This window comes from Ambystoma mexicanum, chromosome 12, assembly GCF_040938575.1.
Source record: "Ambystoma mexicanum isolate Mex_15411 chromosome 12, UKY_AmexF1_1, whole genome shotgun sequence".
In the NCBI taxonomy this organism is placed as follows: Eukaryota; Metazoa; Chordata; class Amphibia; order Caudata; family Ambystomatidae; genus Ambystoma; species Ambystoma mexicanum.
Window position 1 is genome coordinate 511,967,907 of NC_090936.1, and position 25,546 is coordinate 511,993,452.

Here is a 25,546-nt window from a genome sequence, read left to right on the forward strand (position 1 = left end):
GTGTAAAGAAATATATAGAAATGGGCAGTTGGGCCATAAGGTTTGATGCGTTTGTGTGTAGGGAGCCCTGTGTGCTTGGAGGAAAACTTGCATATGGGAGCTGTAGATTCTAAAGTAGCAGCTTTTGCAACATAAGGAGTCCTTTTTCAGCCATGCCAGCTGCAGAAGCAGGGTTACTATCAAATTGTGACGAAGGGAGCGTGGCGGATGTAAGGGTATTAAATATAAACACCCTTATGTTTGGCTTATCCATGGTCTGATCTCATTTGCAATGCAGCTTTCACACTGGTGAATCATGTTCAAATGGAACCGCTTTACTTCCCGCCTTGCCAAAGTTCTTTATATTTTCGTACAAGTCTACATCTAACACTTTCCAGTTGAATACAGAACGAAAGCTAGAGGGCACAAAAGCAAGACTAAAGAACAAAATAGAAAGTAAAATAAATACATTCTAAAACGCGAAAATGCAATGCAGCAATAAAACGTAATTGAGTGAATACATTGAAAAATCAGGTAAAAAGAAAAAAATCTTTTTTCAATGAAAAATGGCAGTGTCAAAAAAAGATGAGGAGAACCAACCCCAAAACGACCCCCACCCCCACACACACACACAAAATCTGACAAAGTATACACTGGGAACTAGAGTATGATCTAATATAACTCTATAGTGCAACCAATGGTGCTTCAGGAGGCTAAAATAAAACTATGCCATTATCAACACGGCCACCCGGCTCCGATAAGGGGATTTGCTGAATGCTAGCGTTTTTAGGAATTAAGTTGCAACTCTAGGTCTGCCAGGACTATCCCCAACTTTCCATGAGTCTCGAACATGGGCGGTACCATTTTGATATGCCACTCTTTCACCTATCCTCCAACACCTCTTGCACTCTCTCCTTCATTAACAGACTCATCGCTCCACCACACTGCAGATGGTAGTCTACTTCCTATACCTTCTGCTATGAAAGGGCCACTGCCTCTTCTCATGCACCAGAAAGGTGCTTGCTCCCACCTTCCAAGCTACCTAGCTTGTTTGGAGTCTCCAGCAATGGAGGCTTGTTATTTTTTCACACGCACCAGACCAGCTTCCTCCATTCGTTAGGGGACGCATTCAAAAAACAGTATTTGAAGTTAGAAAAGGGCATGCAGTTCTATCAAGACTACCTATTCCCCCACATTTAAAAATACTAATATTCCTATTAATCTTCTTTGACCTTAATGTTCTTTGCCACGTGCTTCCCTCCCTAGGAGAAGCTTTATTTAATTTCTCTTTATTTGATAGGTTGGTCCATGCACTGTAGCCCCTTTTCCAGCGATTCTGTAGCTTTTACCTACACAAATATTTCTCTTCCGAAAGATCCATTCCTCTTATACTAGATGTATATATTTATTGTTAAATGTTATATTTATATTTGCACACCCGGGTTTTCTCAAATCTACAGATGGACAAGATCAGTAGAATGTTTCTTACCTACTTTAACCCTGCATTTTATATTCCATGAATCTGAGCTCTAGACCTGTAGAAGGTACTCTACATGAGGCCCATCTAATGTAATGTGGTATTGTCCACATTATCTATTTATTATTTATGTCTTAGGCAAGACAATGATCTCTCTTCCCTCACACACTAACACCTAGTACCCATGTGAGGCCTTCGCTCATCTCCCCAACTATACTCCTTTTGATATTTTTCTTCCCACTCACTTGGCTATTAATGTTTCTAACATTGTGTTTCCAGAACCAGTAATGATTCCCTTATCCCCTCCCACTTAATGCTGAAGTAGTGGTGAATAGGGTCATCTTGGTAGCAAAAACCAAATAGTTAAAATTGGTTCCTAATGGCTCACCATCTCCCAACTGAACCAGGTTGACTGCAAACGGGGGAACTTTCAAACCAACATATGCAAATTCTACCCTTTTTGCTGGAGTCTTCGGCTTGTGAGGTCATCTTCCCATTCTCCACAACACACCAACCTCTTTTCAAAAACAAATACTATATTAGAACCAAAAGGCTCTATGGAAATATAAACTAAATTAAATGCCATCATAGTGCTTTGTGGGGGCAACCTGATGCTGGGGGCACCATACTCTGAGGTTACAGAATATAAGAGGCAGCATTCCTAAAGAGACCCTTTGTGAAATAAGCAGAGAGGATGTCGTTCTGACAGATGGCACACCTCTGAAGTCTCGCAGGTACAGGAACCGCCAAAGGGAGGGGTCACTAGTTGCCACGTATAGGTCACGGCAGACAGCAGAGAGCACAATGATCGAGCGCATGTCCAGGAGTCGCAGGATGCGCAGCTTCAGCTCTAAGGGGAGGACCACCAGGCCAAAGACGTCCGGGAGGTTCAGGGCTGCATGGGGGAAAAAAGAAGCAGGTAAATGGGCAAGAAAGGATGCTTATAAACAAGGAAACGAAAGGTTAAAGGAGAGAGGTGGATAGGACGGGGGTTTAGGATAAATAATCAGTGTAGAAAAAAGGAGATGGGCTAAAGGAGAACGGGGACAAAACAGCAAGAAACGGCAAGATGAAAGGAAGTGGTATAAAGGCAACAGATAAGATGAGGGTAACAACGGGCAAAGAAAAGAAAGGCCACTCTGGTTAAAGAATCATCATGGACAAGTCAATGAAACAAGAGGCAGATGAGGGGGCGAGTGAAAGAAGATGGGCATAGTGGGGAGAAGGTTTGAGCAGGAAAATTGGCTTCAGGGCCATAGAATAGAGGGGAAAGAAAGTGGACAAAAAGCAAAACTTTACTCTCAGTCCTTGGCCCAAAAGGGTTTAAAATATTGAAAATAACTAGACATCAAGTAACTAGCACGGTCATTGTTTATGGCTGTACATTAGAAGTTGTTTCACATTCTGCTCTTCTACAACAATCCATGAAGGGGTTTCAGAGTTCTGAAAAAGTCACCACCAGAACAACAAACCTGCAAATCTACAATATGTATGCAGCTCCTGGAAAACGTGCTGAGCTGGAGCAACTCTTTTTAATAAAGATTTGGGATCACTGCTCTCCTGAACTCAAAGTATAGAAACGTTATTTCATTGTAACCATTCTATTGTGTAGCTGCATGATAAGGTGCATTCTTCCTATTGTTAACCCCTCATGAAAATGTTACTTTTTTACAACACTACTGTGAGGTTTTCAAAACATATTTTTTAATTCAGTGTGATACAGTTTTCATTAAACTTTTCACACAGGACACAATCAATTTAAATAACCTGGCATACATGATTTCATAGATATAATAACATTCCAACCTAAGGAGCCATTTATAAAATTCTTAATCTTTAAGAGACATATCATGGTTCAAATAAATAGCAAATAAACAAATCTACATCAAAACTCCCTCACATAAAACTAATAACAAACAGCACAATTTTGTGATGCCATGAATAACAAAAGAAAGAAAAACACACATGCATTGGAGGCTCATTCGACATGGGGTACATCACTATAATCCGTTAAAACGCACAGCTTTTCATCAAATAAAATCGCTTTTCTTTGGTCGCCCTAAAGGGACTTGTGCCTAAATGTACATCTCTGTTTGTAAATAATCCTTGATCCAGAGCTTACCCAGTTAAAGTTAACTAAAATGCTAGTGCGGGACTTCGACTGCATCTCGAACTCATGTTGGCACTTGAATCATGCTGTGAACTTCCTCATCTTGGTCTGCATTTGATTGTCCTCGTGCATCTTTATGTGTTATATATATTACTCACACCTCTGGTCCCCTGTATTGTCCTTGTGCACCCCACCTACTCCCCTGTTGCCCTGCAGTCTTGACATGTCTGCCCACTTCAATCCCTCTTCTTCTGCCCCCCCTCTTCACTTTATCCTTTAGCACTTATGCTATTCAGATATGTTGCTTGACCTATATGATAGCTACTTGTTTGTCTCCCCACCCCCTCATTTTGTCTTTTACTTCCTCCCCCCACCCCCTCAGTACTATCTGAAATGTCGTCAGGCCTAGTACGATAGTCGCTTGTTTTGTTCTTCTCCTCCTCCCTGTACCCGTCCCCTACCTCTTGTTAAATTCCAGCACTACCTCAATTGTCGTCAGGCATAGTAAGGTAGCCGCTTGTCTGTCTCTTTTCTCCCTCCCACCTCCTCATCATTGTATATAGCACTTGCACTATCTGAAATATCGCCAGGTTGATTATAATAGTTACTTTTCACATTCTGATTGTATCAAGGACTTGTTAGAATGTTAACTGTATTCTACCTTGTTCCCTCCCTGCCTCGAAGCGCTTTGAAACACATTGTGTATAGGCGCAATACAAATAAACAATAAATCAATTAAATTCGCTATATAGGCGCTATACAAATAAACAATCAATCAATTCAATTAGAGGCCCACCAATTATGTGGTTTCACCCAAGATGCCAAAATCTCTTCTGGAAATTCACCAGTGCCAATGAGAGAGAATTGTTTACTATACATGCATCTGGCCCACAACTATTCTCTTGCTAGAGCTTCTTGTGAGTGGACGAATAGTAGGAAATGCGCAAGAGGGTGGGGAGTATATCTGAATGAGCGCATCTAAGATGCGTTCAATCAGATTCTCTTTATGAATTGAGCTGCTCCTTTTTTTGCGCAAGTGAGGAGATCGCGCTAGCGCACTTTCTCACTTGCACCAAAACAAGTTTTGAGAATCTGGCCCTTTGTAAGATCAAACATAACATATTTCTGATGAGAAAAATAAGTATTCAGGTTGAACATTTTGATAAACAAACAGAAAAAAGCAACGTAGGTCCTAACTCACTGCTTAACTTAAAATGCAAGCCCCATTGCGGTGCAGACACTATATATACGGACCTTCCGTGGTAAGTCAAGGGTAGACCCTTAGACAATATCACAAACAGTAATTATCATGTTTACGATCCAAGGCTACCACACAGAACTCAAGTACAGGTTCCCTACTATACTCTAAATACAGGTAGGATACATAATACATATAGACCTCATACAAACACTATGTCCAACACAGCCAGAAGGGCTACAAAGGTCCAGTATATATTTTAGTATGACAGGCCCTAGACCCAGAAGGGCATATCACACTTCAAGGAAGGAAACAGTAGCAACACTCAGTGATACAATGTATATCCTAGGCAGGAGTGTAATACATAGATTTACAATTCTATAATATATCAGGACGAGTCACCAAAATTCCGAGGTTTGATGGAGAACTCCAGAGACGCAGGGGAGTCGGACAAGTTATTGACATGTTCACTGGCTTTTATTAAATTAAAAGAAAAACGCTTAACAAACCGCTACGAGGGAAGTTCCCTAACTAGCAAAACAAAAACAAAGGGTGTACGTCAAGCCCAAAGTAAAAGTCTTCTGTCCGAAACCCAACTACTAAGTGGCCCTACCACTTTTGAAAACACCTAACTAAAGAAAAAAGGGAAGCCAACATAGCCTCGGTTTGGGCATATGCCTGGCCCACTTGCGTTAGTTTTGCTCACAGTCTCGATGTTCTTTAGTGTGCAGGCTTCACGGCTCAACGTGGCTACGCCCCTCTAGGATGGCATGGCTACAGAGGTTTGCCTCTGTGTAGCAGTTTTTCACCTCCCTCTGTGGGAGCCTCTCCTCCTCCATTCACAATTCGCCCTCTCTTTATGCACGCAATTGTAACAACAAGAGTTTTGTCAGTCTTCCCTGACCATGGTATTCAAGGGGTGTTCAGTATTACCTGAAGCCAAAAGAGACAAAGAAGGAACTTTGTTGAATATAGTCTTTCCAATATCCATATAAGTGGACATGGTGGTTTGGACTGGGAGTCCTTGTCCCCAAGAGGGGAGTCGCTCCCAGTGAGGTCCCACTTGCCCAGACACTGAGGATGGGTCTTGCTTAGCGGGCTCACTTCCCTAGCCTCAAAGGGGGTGGCTCCCCTCTGGGGAGAAGAAACGAGTTGTCCAGATTTGTCACACACACCTCCCATTAACTGAGAGGCACTCCCTTGAATAGGAAGTGGGAAACGACTTAAAAAGTCCACATTTCCTTGTTCTTTTCATTTTCAATGCTCTATCGAGAAACAAAACGTTTGCAGATCTCAAATCCACTGCATGACTCGGGCATTCAAATATTTTCTCAGACTCATCCAGGTTACAGGAGAGTGGTCAATCACAAGCAGGAATTTCCTTCCTGCGAGTTAATAGCATAAGTTAAGAATTGTCCATTTGATGGCTAGGGCTTCAAGTTCCACCATGGCATATGATGGTGGGGAACAATTTCCGGTTTGTGTATAAGATGGAATGTTTCAAGCCGTCATGTTCTTGTGACAACACAGCTCTGAGTCTGACTTTAGAAGCATGTGTATGAATTAAAAATTCTCAGTTTAATTCAGGCATTTTAAAGTTCCTGGCAAAGGATTTGTTTGAGTCCTTCAAAGCTTTGTTGGTCTTCACTCTCCCAGACTTTTGAGGATGTGAGTTTTTGAGCTTGTCGGTAAGATTGGTGGCCAAGGTAGAATCATTTTGTATACATTTTCTCTAATAGCCTATCAATCCACGGAAAGCGCAAAGCTCTCTTTTTGATTTTTCGTACGATGTTGCTTGTACTGCTTTGCCCTTTTCTGTCTGTGGTTTAATCAGTTCCCACAAAATAGCCCAGGTATTTTACAGCTGACTGGGCCAGGTGATATTTTTCTGGTTTGGCTGTAAACCTGCTCTCCGGTGGGCTCTTGCGATCACATAAAGATGGTGCATGCGTTCGAGCCAGGTCATACTATGTATGATGATGTCATCTAAATAGGCTCCGGTGAAACTACAATACAGTATTATGATTGCATCCATCAACCGCTGGAATGTGGCAGGGGCACCATGTAACCCAAAAGGCAATACTTTAAATTGGAAGAGTCCTTGTGGGGTGGAAAATGCTGTGTTTCCCCTATGGTAGCGTTTAGGGGCACCTGCCAATAAACTTTGGTTAAGTCCAGAGTGGATATGAATTTGGACGATACTAGCTTCTCAATGAGCTTGTCAATTCTGTCACAGGGTAATTATCAAAAAAGGAGATGGAAGTGAATTTCCTAAAATCTATGCAACATCTCCGGGACTTCTTCTGTTTGGCTACCAGCACAATGGGGTGGATGACCATAGACTCTCTCAGGGCTCAATGATGTTGGCCTTGAGCATTTAATGGAGTTTGGTTGCAATGATTTTACTCCTTGCCACCGGGTAAGGTTTAAGATTCACTGTTAGCCTGGCAGGGGTACAGATATAGTGAAACCAAATCTGCACTCTATCTGGTTGTTCAGAAAAGATTTCTGGAAATGAGTCTTAAAGATCTCAAAGGTCTTCCTGTTGGGAGGGTGGTAGATGCTGATGGATGTCAGTCGGGGTCTGTAAGGAGGATGGCCATAGTCACTGTAGTCTCCTCAACAGGGTCACCCTTCCACTCTTTCAACAGGTTTATATAATAAATCTGGGTTTTCTGTCGTCTGTCTGGTTGGGCCACTACCTAGTTCAATTGACCTTTTTTCTACTCATTTTGTAGGGGCCGTACAACTTTGATATCATCTTGTTCTCCGAGGTGGGAAGAAGAACTAGGAAAGATTCCCCAATGGAAAAAGACCTGGCTACAGCTTGTCGATAATGTAGGGACTTTTCATGTTCTTGTGTCCTGCCCAGGTCGTGCTTGACAATTTTCCTTACAGCAGTCATAGGTGATTTTAGCTTCTTGGCTGTCTGGGAAAGGGTATGATAGCTTTCTCTCTCTCCACCCAGGTGGGTTTCAACAGATCTAGTACGTCTCAGGATTGTCATCCATGTAGTAGCTCAAAGGGTGAATACCCTAGAGATGCTTGAGGAGTATTTCTATTCGCAGAGAGAGCCCATGGAATGATACCATCCAAATTCCTCCCACCTGCCTGTACCAACTTGTGAAAGATTATTTTTAGGATTTGATTAAACCCCTCCACAAGGCTACCCGTTTGGGGATGATATACGGAGTTCCTGAGCATTTTGATCTGTAGTATCTCTTTTATGTCAATCATAATCTTTGACAAGAAGGTAGCACCCTGATCCGTGAGGATCTCCTTGAGGAACCCTACTCTCAACAGAAAGGAAGGAGGTGTTTTAAGATCTGTTGACTAGTTTTGTTCCGGAGCAGAAATGCCTAAGGGAAGCAGGTAGCACAGTCAACGATCACGAAGATGTATTTATTCTCCAATGTTGATGTTTCTAATAGGCCCACAATGTCCATTACTATTCGGAAGAAGGGCAATTCGATAATGGGAAGTGGTTGAAATAGGGCTGGGGGAACTGGAGTGGCTGCGGTTTTCTGGCAGATTCTGCATGTGGCGACTGACAAATCGAGGGAATTCGTCCCTTCTCCCCAAGGGGGGAGCACCTTCCTCTCTCTGAGGCTAGGGAGGTGAGCCCGCTCCGCAACACCCTCCCGAGGTGTTGAGGCAAGTGGGACCTCACCGGGAGGGACACTCCCCTTAGAGGAGAAGGACTCCCATTCCTGTAAAGAACTCCCTAAAGCTGTTCACACTGAGCCCTACATGGGATGCTCTAAAATACCAGAGACTCCTAAACAACAAGACTGAGACGAGATGTTATCATCACCCAGAAAGAGAACATGTGCCTTTAAATGTAAATATCCAATCCACTATGACGAGTACGTTGAATAGAGAGTACTCGACGAGCAACAGAGAGAGGAACTCATACGTAGGCAAGGGACAGTAACGAGCTGCGTAACATCTGGAGGAGGCGGAGTAGGCGCGAGCCGTAAAGCCGCTAGTTTCAAGCTTGCACTATATTGAACAGGAGGATGCCAGAGTTATAGCGAATCCCCACTGTGAGAATCCGACCAGGCAGGAGCCCCGAGGGAGGTGGTGGTGTGACCAGGAAGGATCTGTGGTGGGCAGCCGGCCCGCAAAATATCACCAATACCACTTCAAGCACAAAGCAATAAGGTGTCCGGTCACTCGGCAGAATACCGGGATTCCACGAAGAGAAGACAAAATCTGTGGAAGGAAACACTGATGAAAGCAAGCCGACAGTAATACGCAGCAAATGGGAAGCTACCAGAGAAATCAGAATTCCAAAGTCATTCCCCTTCACAGTTGGCGGGAACGGAGAGAACAGGAATAACGTGTAGCCCAGGGGGAATCATTATACTGTGCAAAAAATGTGCCCGCGAACAATTCACAAGGAAAAGTTGAATGTGAAACTGATGAATTAAAGCGTTGTAATATAAGAGAAATAAGTATAGAAAATCGTGAGAGTGAAAGAAAAGAACAATGCATAACAATACCCTGGGAAAAGGGGAAAGTACCCCAGTATTCTTTACAAGAAGAGAATAAGAGAAAGAGAATATTATGAGCAAGAGTTCAGAGGAACTGTCCCAGTGACCATTGTACAAAATCATAAAAAAAACAGAACAAGCAGAACCATAATTGTCCAGGAGAGAAGGCCTACCAGAAAAATTATATTTTTCAAGAATACTTTGAATCTAGTAACCAGGAATACAGATCTTATAAAAAGGGAAAGTATGCAGGGTCCCCTGCTGGGGACTCTGCTGGGGACCCCAGCAGGGTCCCCAGCTGGGCAAGCCCCAGCTGGGACCCTGCATACTTGTTCCCAGTGAGTGGCAAAGATATCAGAAGAGTAAAAATCACTACGAAACCCTGTATACTTGTCCCAGTAAGTGGCAAAGATGTAAGAAGAGTGAAGATCACTCAGGGGCCCTGCATACTCATCCAAGTAGTTGGAAAGAGTGCCAAAAGGGTTTAGGAGTCATACAGGAGTTCACCAAAATTGCCCTCTGAAGCCTATGGGCGTGTGGCACTTTATAAAATCTGAAATATATAAATAAATAAAATTTGCCCTGGAGAATAACAAGAGTACAGAATAAGGGAGACTTATCTACATTTCTCAGTGTGAAGAGAGAGAATCTGAAGAGTGCAGAGTACCAATCTACAAGGGCCTGGCAACATCCCTTGAAGGAACTGAAAGATCTATTAAAAGGATTAGTCAGAGACTATTTGAAGATACCATATTATAAGTAACTGTGCTGAAAAGCATCCTTGGAGATGGGAGGACAGACGATTTACTTTGGACAGTACAGCTTAGGACTAGCACTCTAGTTTAGTTATGTTGGGTAGGTTAACCCTTACCATAAGGAAAGTTAGACATTTTCTTTATTATTTAATTAAAATCATTGTGAACATGGCACACAATTGTCTGTCTCTTCCTTCTAACCTAACAGAGCCTAAAGGCCCTCCCGCAGTGAGGTTCCCCTATTCCATCCACCAACGCAGTACTGAACGTAGGAAATATGGCACGGTAATCTCTTGTGACTGTGGTTGGGACTCCCGCACAGTTTCTTCAGAATTTACAGCCTGTCTGAGGGCGGAAACACCCTGCCCTGTGCACAGTCCCATACTATTCCAATGAACTGTCATTTTTATGTTGGAGTCAGGATCGATTTGTCCAAGTGTGGAGTCAGGCCCAGCACAACTGCCCATTGCATGACCAGCGAAACAGAAGTGATCACCTTTGTAGGCGTCGAGTCCTGAATTAGCCAGTCGTCTAAATAAGGTTAAATATGTGCCCCTTGGTGCAACAAACACATCCATCACTTTTGTGAATACCCGTGGTGCTGAGTTTAGGCCAATTGGAAGTACCTTGTAATAATATCGAGTCCCTTGCATTGTGAAGCGAAGAAAATTACAGTGTGGTCCTCAAATCGGTACGTCTATGTAGACAACAAAGATTCAATGTGCATAACCAGTCCCCCTCGAATAGGGCTGTCAAGATCGGTCCAGGAGTGACCATATTGAACCTCTATTTAGGGAGGTAATCATTGAACTTTGAAAAATCCAGGCTGGTCCTCTAATCTGCTCTGTACTTCTTGGGGTGTTCAGAAAAGCGTGAATAGCAGCTCTGCACCAGATTCTTCAAGCATACTTTCTCTATGGCATCCAATTTCTTTTACTTCAACAACCCTTCCATTAGGTTTGATGAAAATTGTTGGGGAAGTGGGAGGGGATGCGGTAATCAGGAGACAATAGTCTAAACTCACCACTGACAAGAGTCCATGGGTCAGAAGTTACGGCCCTCCAGGCTGGAAAATGAAGGGCTATCCTTCCACCTACAGGAATCAAATGCTTCTGGGTCAGTAGTGTGTCAAACGTTGGGTTTACCCCCCTGTGCCTGCGTTGTGTGCAAAAATGTTTTCCCTGTTCTTACCTTTTTTCTTGGGAGGGTTGCGCCAATCCTTCGCCTCTATTGTCTCTGCCCTGGTTGCGGGAGTGGAAGCCTCTAAAGCAGCTACTGGTGCGTTGTGCCTTTTGTTGATAGGAGTATGATGCATTCCTTGATGCAGGCCTAGATATTGCCGACAGGCTTTTCGCCATTTGTCTAAGTACCTTCTCTTTCGTCAATTCCTCATCAGTGGATGGATGGAATAGGTTTATCCCATCGAACGGTAGAGGCTGGACTTTCTCCTGGACGTCATCCGTAGTTTTGTGCTTTACAGTCAGGCTCCTCTTCATAGATCAATGTAGTTGTGTCTACATGAGAGGCTGCCGCCACATATTTGGGGCCAAATTATTTTCTTTCAGGTGGTAGGTCTTCTGCAAACTCATTTCCTGGCACAGCTTGTTATTGCAAGCTGTGAGGATGGAGTCAGTGTTGGCCTGTCTAATGTGAAGGACAACATTAATTATATGTTTTTTCATAGATGCTGGAGAAGCTCCACAATGTGCCTTACCCTGTGCCAAGGCTGCAGCTACAATTGCGGAATGCGATGTTGGGTTGATCGACAAATATAGTTGTTCTGTTGGCTCCTGTTTGTAACAGGAATCTACCCTTTTTTATATGTGGCACATTATGCGCTTTTTACACACCGTTCTCACTTCTTCAAGGATATCTTGTTGCACGGGAATTCCACTTTACAAAGTATCTCTGAGAGTATTCCGGATTCCACCACAGGGACGTCAGGTATGGGTAACTGTAATAACTGCACTATGTCCCAGACCTTGTCCTGGAACAACCTAATGGACAAGGATAATTCCTCATGCTCCTTATCGTCTCCATGGGCATGGCCAGGAGTTGATGGAGATGGAAAACGCAAGTCAGTGTGTGTGGTGGCGCTTGGAGCCTATTGTTGTAGCCTGGGTCACCGTGGGCACAGCTAGTGTGTGTGTCTGGTTGACTTGTGAGATATCAGCCTGTACCGGCATACCAGCCACTCGATGAGGACGCTGTCAAGACAGCTTGCACGGACAGCATCTTCCCTATGAGCTCTCTAAAGAAGCTGTGCATGTCTGGCCCTAAAAGGAAATTCTTAAATCTGGTCATAAATGATTAATCTGCCTCACCTGGAAGGTTTCTGTGGCCTGCCATTGTGGTGAGGTACTGTTGTTGAGGGAGGGCCTGAGTGGTGTAACCCCCAAAGAGTATCTGTGTGCCTCCTTTGCCAATGCTCACTAGGTACGTTTCATGTGAGGGCACCGTCTGCATTACAAGTGGTTCAATGCTTTTTGACTGCTTCTTGTGATGTTGAGAGACCACCTGTGCTTGCGAGCATTGCACAGTTGTTTCCTTGCTTGGCTCTTCTGGGGCTTTACCCACTGCGGCTGAGACATGCCTTTTGGGGGTTCTCCCCTTTTGGTGACTCAAACATGGAGACCCATTTTGTCAGTGAATTGTTTCTCACTGTTCACTTCTTTTCTTAGTCTCTTGGCTGTGTCTGCTTGTTTGCACTGAGCTGATGCTCCAGCTTCTTCCAGGGCCTCTGTTTTCTTAGATCTCGAATTGAGGCTATCTTCACTTGGAGAATAGGGGCTAGGAGTTCTCTCTCCCGTGCGTTGTTACATGAGGTATCCCAGGGAACGAGTCCCTGTAAGGCATATGAGCCCTCCCTACTGGCAGCCAAACTCTGTTGCGATCAGGTTAAATCTGAATCTTGTGTTGTGCAAGGGGCTATCCCCCTCCTGGTCTGTAGTGCCCTTTGTGGAGAGCGGGGTGCCACAAGAGTCCATATTGGGACCTCTGACCCACCGGAGAAAGGGCCACTAGGACCCCTCCTGTGCCGAGCGAGACCATTTAGAGTGTCACCAACACGGGATGCCCTCAAAAATAACTTATCACTTACCTTTGTCTTCGACACGATGAATGGCTAGTTATCTTCCGAGTGGTCCTCTCCGAAAGTGGCCTCCAAATGCTCGGGCCTTTGTAGAAGCGAACAAAGTGAAAGGGAGGCACAGGGACCACAAGAGTGCTAAGCACGAAAAGCAAAAGGTGTGTGGGTCCCTGAAGGAGAAGCTCCGTGGGCACATGGCGCACCTGCGAAACGCGTTGGGCATGTCCTGGGGGTTCTGAAGATTTGGATGCGCATCTAGGCGCAGCTACCGCTCAACACTCCATACCCCTCTGGCATGGGGCACATCTAGCGAGCGTCCAGGAAAACCTGAAGAGGTCGCATTTGCAACCTGCAGAGCCGAATGAGGTAGATGTAGGACAAAATCATGCCGAGCAATGACTTGATGGTCTGTACTGTGGCGGTCTTCATCGACAACAGCCACTGCACCTTCCCTTGAATGGCTGCTACCCTCTCCCCCAAAGGTGATGCCAGGCAAGACACTGTACTGAGCCTGGCTCCTAGGAACAGCACGTTCTGCGATGGTGTTACGCAGGAATTTGCATAGTTGGAGAATCCCAGATCCACCAGTAGCTGGACGGTCACCTCCAAGTGTCCGACGGCAAAATCCTGCAAGCAGGTCTGGATGAGCCAGTCGTCGAGGTACGGGGCTAGGAGTATGCCCCATAGACATAGATGGGCTGACACCGGTGCTAGGCATTTTGTGAACACTGTGGGGGCCAACTTCAATCCAAAAGGCAGAGTCTTGAACTGGTAGTGATGACCCTGCAGTACAGAACACAGAAACCTTTGATGTTTCTTGTGAATGAGGATGTGGAAATAGGTGTCCTCCAGGTCCAAAAACATCAAGAAGTCTCCTCCTTCCAGTTGGCCCAGCACGTGTTGCAACGCGACCATCCTGAATTTCTGGAACTTGAGGTATTTGTTCAGATGTTGTAGGTCCAGGATGGGCCTCCAGCCCCGGTCTTGTTCCTGACCAGAAAGTAACTGGAATAGACTCAGGAGCCCCAGAGCCATTGGGGAACTAGCTTGATCGCCCCTTTTCGCAGCATAGCCCGTAACTCTTCCAGGAGCTGAGGGATGTGCTGCTCCGGACAGGGAATCGGAGGGATCGGCGGGCACCTGCGTTGAAACTCCAGGGTGTGCCCCTGGGCGAGAGCTTCCAGTACTCATCTGTATGTGGTGATCTTCTCCCACTCGCTGACGAACTTTTTCAGCCGGCCGCCCACCGGGGTGCACGCATGGGGTTCCGGACGGTTCAGACCTGTTTCGGAGCTGGCGTTCTGCCCTGCAGGCGGCAGCGATTCTGTCCTTCACTACCGTAGGCCTGGGAACGGCCGCTGTATGCTTCCTGAGTCGTGGATCTCGAGGGCTGACGGTACGAAGAGGAAAAACCCTTGGAATACCTGTTCGACTTTCCCCTGGGGGAGCAAGAAGAAGAGCTCTACTGCTGGAGAGTGCCCAGCGAACGGGCTGTCTCCATATCCACCTTGATGGCCTGGAGGGACTCGTCAAGGACCTTCCCAAACAAGTCCTCTCCGTCGAAGGGCATGTCGAACACCTTCGCCTGGACCTCCTTCCGGAAATTCGTGGCCTTCATCCAGCCTTGTCGATGAAGGCAGACAGCATTCCCCATCTGCCGGAACCCTGTGTCCGCGACGTCCAACGCCACTGTAATGGCATGATCAGATGCTACTTCACCCTCCTGGAAAAGAGCGTTTGCCTCCATCCTCTTATCGTCGGGGAGGAACTCCAGAATAGGCCCCAGCTTGTACCATCCCCGTCGTAGGATCGCCCGCGTGTTGGCCGCCTCGATAGTGGACACTGCGGTGTAAATCACCTTCCTTCTCATGGCGTCCATCTTCTTCCCCTCGCTGTCCAGAGGGACCGAAGATGACAAGGACGGGTTAGCCGACCGTTTCCTCGCGGCCGCCGATACCACCAAATGTGGGGAATTTGCGTTCCATCCCATAAATTCAATCACTCTATTCATTAAGTTTATGTACCCCGTGTCTGCATGGTCTGCAGGGTCGGGTCTATCAAAGTCTACCTCACGGGAAGTATCCAGGCCACTGGCTGTTTGAAGGCATTCATATAAATCAGCCATTTTAGAACTAAGGTCTACTAATTCTTCAGGGACATCTCTAGTCCCAAATTTTACGCCAGCTGAAGTAATGTCCTCTCCAGAGGATTGCTCCTCAAAAACGGAAGCCATCGATCTGAAAAAGTCTTGTCTAGGCTGTGGCTGGTATACTTTTTCGACAGGCATCGATTCCGGCTTCGACAAGGATGTCGGTCTTGGCGCCGGAATTAATGATGGTCTCGATAACTGCGTCGAAGGTGTCAAGGTTATCGACGCTGGCTTTGATAACGTTGAGGAGGCTTCGATGGCGTTGAGGAAGGTGTCGACATCATCTTCGAGGTTGGCTTCGAGAGCACCTTCGATAGGTGCGAAGTAACCTTCGACATGGACTCCGATGGAGGGTGAATTCCCAATGCCATCTTGCCAGTCTTCACCTCTGATTTATGCACCGGTAGGTCTGATTTTTTATAAGGTGTCGGGGAATTTTCCTCCGATGACACCCTCGACGACTTGTCGTCGGATCTCACGCGTCTGGTCTTGGACCTCCCTCTGTCACTTTTGGAGTGAATAGGGGCATGGTCTCCACGTAGTTTTTTCGAGGGGGTCTGGACTGCATTCTCAACATTTTTTAACATGGAGGTTCTGAAGGCCTCCCATTTTTCTGGGGAATCATGTTTGGAAGGGTAGGGGATGACCCTTGTGTAGCTGACGAGGAGGAGGAAGAGGGAGATCAGGGTCGTCTTTTCTTAAGATTTTTTAGAGGAAGACGAGGAAGATTTCCTCGAACGACTTCTCGATCTCGATTTCCCCGACCTATGTCGAGACTTTCCACCCGATTCCCTCGATTCTTTTTGTTTTCTTGAAGAAGACTTCGAGGATTCCTCCCCTACCGCCAGTTTACCTCTACGTTCCTTCAGAGCCTTGTTGGTCATCGCCTGACGGGTACTCGCCGACCCGATGATCAGGGCCCAAACACTCGAGACAAATTCGATGGGGGTCGGTGATCGACATCTTCTTCCCGCATTTCTGACATTTTTTTAAGCCAGTTTTGGGCGTGGAAGGATTCGACGATATAGACATAATGACTGAAAAAATCTGAAGCACCGTTTTCGTGTCACGAAGCAAGCTATCAGAAAAACAGAACTGAAGCTAACGGGCGCGGCTCGAGCACTTTATACTACGGATGAGGTTGATGCTCAACAGAGGCCATCAAGGGACATTCGACACCACTGCCTCGAGCACAGCGCCCTCTGGTGAAATGATTTTTCCGAAGCAGCAAGCTGGAAGAATGATATCTAAGATGAGGAATACGTGGGAGGACACAATCCATTCGAAGAGATGTTACAGCTGCAACCTGATAAAAGCATGCAAAGGGAAATGTGCGGTACACTTTGTCTCTAAGGTAGTGGAAAACCTAGTATTACTTCATCAGGAGAATATCCTGTTAAAAGGGTTTGAGAGCTACTGTATAGTGGCAATGGCAAAAGGGGAGGAATACCCTTGCAAGAATTTGACAGTAACGTGTCATTTCGAAAATCAGCCTCGCAGGCACATTCATAGGGAACAGCCTTTGTTTGGGTGGGAGTGGCTTGCCAGCACTCTGCCAGGAATCCCAGCTTCTAGACCAGGTTTTTAAGACATCAGTCTTAAACTGGAATTCGCACGGATTTAACTCCTTTACCCAAAGTACTCAACGCTTTGCAAGTATGATGTCATCCTGTTACAAGAAACGTGGTTGAATATTTGCTCAGTATTTGATGGTGTTTTGTTGAATTACAAACCAGCAAAAAAGGTGCACAGGGTCGTCCATGGGGAGTGCAGGGGGATCTGCTAACTGCCATATCCATTACAAAGTATCGCTCCTTAAAAAATTGGAAGTGTAGGTCTGAAGCTGTCTTGGTAACTGAAATGATAGATAGAATATGATATGATATGATATGTTGTTTATAACGCGCTTAATACCCAGAGGTTTCTAAGTGCGAGCCCGAAGATCGAACCTGTGTTGCTCTGTGACGTCTTGCTTCCAAGGCGAGCACGTTGCCCCTGAGATATCCTCCCGAGACAAGTAAGTAACAACAATTCTTTAAACATCTTGTTTATAAATATTTACTTCAATCCAATTCGTTCTGAGTTAGATGAATTAATAGATGAAATAGAAAACATTTTATTTGAATGGCAGGGTCAATTCCCTACTAGTCGTATCATTGTGGGTGGTGACTTCAATTGTGAATGGAACGCCATTGAAAGTGAGTGTGTGCCCTTTGATGAGGGCAATAGTGAGGTTATGGTGCAATCAAGTGAAAAATCTAAGAGGGCTTTGCAGGGTAGAAATTGATCTGCTTTTTTGTAAGATGTGGTTTCATGCAGGCAAATTTGCTATTTGACAGGAAATTGAAGAATGTCCCCACTTTGCAGAACATGGGTGCATCTTCCAGGATTGATTATCTTTTTTTGATGAATGTGGACCTAGTGAAGATCTATGCCTTGACATAGTTCCCACCAAGCTGAGTGACCATGCAATGCTTAGTTTAGATGGTAATCTGGGATGTCGTAAGACACCGAAAACTAGGGGGCCGGTAGATCTCATTGTGACTGGGAAAAATAATAGGAAAGGGTAAATCGGAAACCGCCATAATGCTAACAGACTCAGTGTTTGGTGGGATACTCTATCAGATGATAGCAAGGACATGTTAACCCAGCTAGAGAATATCTCCTTGCTCTTATCTAAATTAGAAACCCCAGTAAAGGAGAAGAGTATAATCCTTGGGTGTTTCGTCCCGGGTAATCAGATGTCTTTGATAGTTAAATAAACGGAAAAAAAGGAAGTGAGGCACTGTATTAAATCCCTGACCGTCAGGTACCCTATATTATCCAGGGCCGAAAAAACACAGTGGAAAGAAATGGAGAGACAGGTTTGTCATAGTTGGTTAAAGACGCATAGACTGCAAATGTATATTGGTAACAATCAGACACTGTTTAGGAAACTGGTCAACAAGGACACTATGTGCATTTGGAGGATTCTAAATAGGTCGGACGGTTTCCAGGCAGATCTACAGTCATGCTGTGTGTCGGAGGATGTTTGGGTGGACTATCTATCAAAGAAATTTGAAAGCTGGATAGGGTTAGGGTTGCACAACGTCTGACGGAGGGAATGGGTTGAAGACCGTTGCATGAAGATTACGTTTGACAAATTGGACTCATTGGAGCCTTAAATAACACTAGAGCATGTGGCCCAAATGGGCTGTCCAATTTGACACATAGGGACAACCCAACATTATGGTCTGAAATACTATGTAGACTCTACACACACATTGCGTAAGGTGGTCCTTGCCCTAGTTGCTGGCAGAGCGCTCTGACTGTACCCATATTCAAAAGAGGTGACAGAGCTGAGCCATGTAATAACCGCCCAATTGCAGGGTTCAAAATTAAGGGGGGCTCGGAGCTATTTAGCTCCTGCTTCTAGCATAGTAGAGCCTGGTGCGAGAAACCAGAAGGTGTCTCACCCGCTAGTCCCCGGGGATCTGTCATGCAGGTGGCCAGGACACAGCCATCACTTTTGGATCCAGTTCCTGGGTGTGGACCAGTGAGGGAGGATCACCTGGATGGGGGGGTCTTCGGGGAGTGGGACACCAGATGGTGAGACGCGGTATCCCCTTCCCAATAACACGCTTTCCCCATCCTACCAGGTAGGATAGCAAGGAATTCAACCCCCCTACCCTCCTTTTCCGACACAAACACTATCTCACGGACAGTCCACCGTGAGTGACAACAGACTAACACCAGAGCTGTGTACCTGACATGTCCCAACACTATGGACAGGAAAGGTCAGGCAATTACGGATTATTACACACACCTGACTACCATCACACTTCCCCACACGGATAAAAGGCAGAGCACGAAAGCACACTCTGAGCGAGGCAAACCACACGAGGAAACAGCAGTTCCAAGATGGCAGTTAAGTACAAGGAGAAAGACGGCGAGACCAGAGAGAGTCGCAAGGAGGGAATTACCCTGTGACCTCTAAGGACCGTTATTTTCTTTAAAATCTGCAAGGAGCTGGCCAACCCTGCTGCAGTATCTACCCCTCCTGTTGCCTCCCAGGCTCTTTGCAATGCCCTTGCCTCTCACTTCATTTAAAAAACCCAGGACATCCTGTCCACCCTCTCCACCCACACCCCTTCTCTCCCCTCTCCATCTGTGCTTGCTGACACTCCTTTAGCCACCCTCCCACCATCCTTCTCGTCCTTTCCTCTTTTCACCCCTGACGAGGTCGCTAGACAAGTCCGATCTATGAAAGCCTCGTCAAAACAGGTTAATCTAATCCCTGTTCCTCTAAAACCATCAAGGACCACATTGACACCCTCGCTCCGGCCCTTGCTGATTTTTGCAACCACTCCTTTGCCTCTGGATCCTTCCCCTCCCCTCTGAAGCACTCCTTTGTGCATCCTCTTCTCAAGAAACCCACAGCTGATCCTTCTTGTCCAGCCAACTATCGCCCAATTTCCATTACTCCCTTTCTTGGCAAACTCCTGGAAATTTGGCCATCTCTCAGCTTAACCTTCATTCCAATTATGTTGGCTGTCTCCATGACCAACAGCAAGACGGAGATCCTCCTAATCGGCACACCTTCACCATCCTTTCCCCTCACTCTCTGGCCCTCCTCCTACCCACACCTGCGAGGCTAAGAACCTCAGGGTCATCTTTGACTCAACCCTTTCCTTCTCCGCCCACATCTCCGAGGTCTCTAAAAAGTTAAATTTCCGACTGCACCTCCTCAGAGGTACTCTGCCTTTCCTCTCCTTCCCCCAGAAGCTCATGGTATCCCAAGCTCTGGTTCTCTCTAGCTTGGACTATTGTAACAGCCTCTTTCTAAATCTACCTGCCTCTACTCTCCGCCATCTGCAACTAATCCAGAACAGGACTGCAAGACTTGTCCTTGGCCTCAAGCCCTGGGATCGTATCTCTCCAGCTCTGAAATCTCTCCACTGGCTCCCAGTGGATGCAAGGATTACATTCAAAACCATCTGCATTGTCCACAAGGCTTTCTGGGGCCTGGGTCCAAAATACCTTCAGGTATCCCTGCGCAAATACCTCCCCTCTCGAGCTCTTCGCTCCTCTAGCTCCAACTCCCTCAGGGTCAGTCGTTTTTCAAAGAAACGAGCTGGGGGAAGATCTCTGTCTTCGGATGGGGCCTCCCTCTGGAATAGCCTCCCTGCCACTTTAAAACTTGAGGAGAACCATCTCCGGGTTCCGGAAGCACCTCAAGACCTTCCTCTTTTCTTCTGCCTTCGCTCCCCCTCTCCCTTGCTGATCTGTTCTCTCTTGGCACTGTGCACCTGGCCACCCTCTGTCCTTTGGGCCCAGGTACCTGCTCTCCCTCCCGCACTGCCTCCGGGCCACCCCTTGCACTGGGGTCTGTATCTATACCGATACAGCCCCCCTTTTTCTTCCTGCATCAGACCTACCCTGTCTGCTGCCTTAAACCTAGCACTTGCAAATTGCTGGCTGCATTACCACTGTTTGTTGCCTTTATTATTTATTTATTGTTATTTATCTGTTTCTCCCCTGCTTCGCACTTTCCACTTCTCCCTCATCTCATGCACTTTTCCCCTCCCCCTCTCCCATGCACTTGTGCGTTCTCAATGTCACTGGGCCTAGTAAGATCGCTGTTTTGTTCTCCCCTGTTCCCCTCCCTTGCCTTGTCGCGCTCTGAAACACTTGTGTACGAGCGTGATAGAAATAAAATATCAATCAAAGCCTTGGAAAGTAAGAAACCAAAGACTAGGAACTAAGGCTGATCAAACCTGCACAGTGTGTTGGAGGTACCCGGGGCTCTTCCACGTCGATAATCAATGCGGGGAGGAGTGATTGTCGCTGTGGTACGCTCCTTGGCTCCTACAACAAAGCAGCGTCCATAAAGACAGCGCAGCCGGTGAGTCGGAGAGACTGATACTAAACCAGCTTGTGCTTTGAACCTAGGTTGCAAGCGGCAACATTATACAAAGAGAACAGTGTGTGAGGCGTTTGCAAAGAGCGACACAGATATAATTGGAAACCAAAAGAGGTAATTGAACTTTGTGAAGCAACCTAAGACACCACACAAAGAGTGCTTGGGCGCCACGTGGGCACTCACTCGAAGGTCTCTGTTAGGTATCCAACTGATGCTGAGTGTGAGAAAAAGGAATATTGAGATCGAAGTGGCCATGCAACGGGTCTTGCACGGGTCCATGCACATTCGAAAATCTTCAAATTTAAAGTACATGCAACTGGTCCGAGGCCGGCTGAAGGAGACTAATTGACCGAAAGAAAAGGACGTGAGCCTGGCTGGGGGGGATCCAGGGTGGACCATGAGTCACTCGAGAAATAATTATCTGAACAAAGTTTGAAAGGGATCTGAGTCCGGAAGAAGGGAATCCAACGTTGAACTTTTTGTGTTTTGAAAAGGATCTGAGGACGGCTGAGGGGGATCCAGGGCGAACGCCCAAATTGAATACTGGTAAAAAAGGAAAAGCACGTTTGCGTGTTTTTTGTGTGTGCCAGGCCCTCTAAGTCAAGTGACCTGGAAGAAGCAAAGAGACTTGGACACAGGAGGTCCTGAACTGTGAAAATAGAACTGTATCCTCGTGGCACAGAAACCCGAGTGTGTGCTTTGCTCGAGTAAACAGCCTTGTCCTGTGCTGAAAACGTGGGAAAGGGAGACCAACGGCCAATCATCCGGACCTATTTTATGAACACTTCTTTCTTTTTCATGAACTACTTATGGACTTTATAAACTGTAACACAAGTCAAGTAGTCTATGTGGTAACATGCCTATGTACAAAAATGTATGTAGGCAGCAAGGTTAGACCATTGAAAACTAGAATCTCGCAACATCTACGTACCATTAAAAATAAGGATATAAGATACCCTCTAGGAAAGCATTTTTCCTTAGAACACCCAGATGAAAAAATTGAAGCAATCAGATACTATGGATTAGAATTTGTCAAAATGCAGAAAAGGAGGAGGAAACAGAGAAAAGAGACTACGACAGCAAGAAGCAAAATGGATTTGCATCCTAGATTGCTGCAACACTGGACTTAATTTCTACACAGAAATGGGGCATTTTCTTTAAAGGACATAAATCACAAATTGCTTTTTCATACTGTGAATAAATTGCATAAACTATGTTAGCAATAAGAATAATTTTGTAACCAAAGTGCTTAACATTATAGTGATTTTGACTGAATTGGATTTCTCAAGTAGTATTTAGATCAGTACAGAAATTACTGACCAGCGATAAGAATAGGCAATGCTAAGTATCACCCCTTCATACTTTCCATATGCAGAGATGAACAAGTTACTTCTTACCTTGTAACATTCTTTCGATGGGATGTTCCTCCGACGTATTCCTTATCTTTGATAATTTGTCTCCAGCTTGCTGGCCTCTGAAATTTTTTCTCTGTAGAGGGCGCTGCGTGCCGACGTCCACCGAGTCGATGTCCCTCGACAGCCACCGTATCGGCGCCGACGTCACCATGCCCATAAATAGTCACGCGCGGCATCCGTTGCTCAGTTCCGTTTTGTAGCATAAGATAAGTCATGCCTGAATTGGTTATTGACCTTGAAGGAGCGTAAACTGCAAACACAAGGGAAGTATTACTGCGGGGATGGATGGGAGGGGCGATAAGGAATACGTCGGAGGAACATCCCATCGAAAGAACGTTACAAGGTAAGAAGTAACTTGTTCTTCGAAGGGATTGTGTCCTCCGACGTATTCCTTATCTTTGATAGACTCCCATAGCAGTGGCATGGAATTGGAGGTGGGAGTAATAATGTCATGTATCCCTTTTAGGAATGAACCGCAAGTAATACGGCTTTTCCAAATCTGGTCTCTTGACTAGCGGAGGAATCCAGGTTGTAAAATTTTGTGAACGTATGTGCGGACGACCATGTGGCAGCCGCACATATGTCTCGGACCGGTACCGCTCTTTGGAGGGCCGAAGAGGCTGCGAGACACCTGGTTGAATGAGCCCTAAGATTTTGGGGTGGCTCTTTCCCTGCCAGTTTGTAACATTCCAGAATGGCCAAAATAATCCACCTGGAAATGGTCTGTTTTGTTATGGGTAGTCCCAACTTGTGACCTGAGTATCCTACAAGCAGTTGGTCTGCTTGCCTAATCCTAGCCAGTCTGCTGATGTAAAAGCTCAGAGCTCGCCTTGGGTCCAGCCTATGTAGCCTTTCTTCCTCTTTCCCCGGATAGGGAGGGGGGTAGAACGAAGGTAAGGTCATTTTCTGAGTAATATGAAATTCAGAAAGCACCTTTGGGAGGAAATTAGGCTTCACCTGTAGGACAACTTTGTCCTTATGGAAAATTGTATGGGGAGGTTTACAAGAGAGAGCTTGTAGCTCGATCATCCTCCTAGCAGATGTTAGTGCTACCAATAGGACCGTTTTAAGCGTGAGAAATCTCAGCGAACAAGAGTGGAGTGGTTCGAATGGAGTACCCATTAGGAAGTTTAAGACTAAATTTAAGTCCCATAAGGGAACTTGGAATGGTCTTGGAGGATAAACATTAGTTAATCCCTTGAGAAATTGTAATACTAGAGGTAGTTTGAAATACAATGGTTCCTCCGCAGTGCGCTTGAAGATTGAAAGCGCTGCGAGATAGCGGAAAGGGAAATTCCCTTGAACAGAACAGATCACACTTCCTGTTGGTGCTTGTGGCGAACAGATCCACCTGAGGGGTTCCCCAAAGGGCAAAGATCTCTTGAAGGACTTCCTGAGCTAGCTCCCACTCGTGGGAGACTGTGCTCTGCCTGCTCAGAGCGTCTGCTATCAAGTTCTTCTCTCCGGCTAGATGGACTGCCAATAGAGAGATTCCTTCCTGAATTGCCCAAAACCAGAGCTGCATTGCCTCTCTGCACAGTGGCAGTGACCCTACGCCTCCTCTTTTGTTGAGGTAGTGCATGGCCACCATGTTGTCCGTCATTATCAGGACATTTCTCCCCTGTACTGATGGCAGGAAAGCTTTCAGCGCTAGTCTGATCGCTCTCAACTCTAATAGGTTGATATGTAGTCTGGACTCCGATGGAGACCAACGACCGCTGATGGTCAAGTCGTTGGCATGGGCTCCCCACCCCGTGAGTGAGGCATCTGTGACTACTGTTATCTCCGGCCATGGTTACCAAAACAGTTCTCCTTTCAAGATGTTCTCTGGATAGGCCCACCATTGAAGGTCGTGGGCTACCTTGTCCGGAATCCAGAGGATATCTGTCATTCTCCCTGAGAATTGCAACTACTGAGTTCTCAGTGCCCACTGAAGAGATCTCATTCTCAGGCGAGCCTCTGGCACAAGGAAGATGCAGGATGCCGTGAGGCCTAGCAACCTCAAAAAGTCGAAGGCTGGGAGATGTTGGGCATTTTGGAACTTGTTGACCATCTGCAGAATATCTTGAGCCCTCACCTCTGGTGGCGAGGCTTTTCCCAGGGAAGTGTCCAGGACCGCTCCAATGAACTGGAGTCTCTGTGATGGTATCATCTGTGACTTCTTTAAATTGAGGGAGAAGCCCAGTTTGTGAAGGAAGTGGCAGACATAATCTAGCTGGATCTGGGCTTGTTCCAAAGATACAGCCCTGATCAGCCATTCGTCCAGGTAGGGGTAGACATGGATCCCTTCCCTCCTTAGACTCGCAGCCACTACAAAAATTAGCTTGGTGAAGACCCTCGGGGCGGAGGTCAGCCCAAATGGCAGAACTCGAAATTGATAACGAGAGTCGCCAATTGCGAACCTCAGGTATTTCCTGTGTTTGAGATGGATTGGCACATGGAAATAAGCATCCTGGAGGTCCAGAGATACCAGCCAGTCCTGGAGCTGGAGAGCCTGAAGGATCTGAGAGAGAGAATTACCATCTTGAACTTGTCCTTCCTGAGGAACTTGTTCAATTCTCGTAAGTCCAGGATGGGTCTCAGTCCTCCGTCCTTCTTTGGTGTGAGAAAGTAGGGGGAGTGCCAGCTCTTGTTCCTGTCCGCTACAGGTGCCGGTTCTATGGCACCTTTCTCTAGCAGGTCTATAATTTCCTGCAAGAGGAGCGGATCTGGAACTTTTAGAGAGCTGTGCCCTGGTGGATGACTCTGAGGGATGTGTAGAAAGGGTAGGCAGTAACCCTGGGCACTGTCTCCAATGCCCAAGCATCTGACGTTATAGCCTGCCATTCCGTCAGATGGTGAGTTAACCTGCCCCCTACAGGTGTTTTGTGTGGAAAGACCTCAGAGTGGTTTGGGGGCAGCTGATGCAGATGGTGAGGGTAAAGAGGCTGCTGCTGCGGCTTTAGTACTTTTGACCCGTGCACCTCGGGTGGATCTC

The 25,546-nt window shown here is 46.2% G+C and overlaps 1 protein-coding gene across 3 annotated transcripts in view; it reads right to left on the minus strand.

Moving 5' to 3' along the window:
* FBXO7 (F-box protein 7) overlaps positions 1–25,546 on the minus strand; it is a 415,977-nt gene that overhangs the window by 57,510 nt on the left and 332,921 nt on the right. For all 3 annotated transcript variants that reach the window (XM_069628791.1, XM_069628789.1, XM_069628790.1), the window contains exon 8: positions 2,175–2,351. In XM_069628791.1, the coding sequence (XP_069484892.1) occupies positions 2,175–2,351 (177 nt within the window). The remainder of the gene's footprint in view (positions 1–2,174; positions 2,352–25,546) is intronic.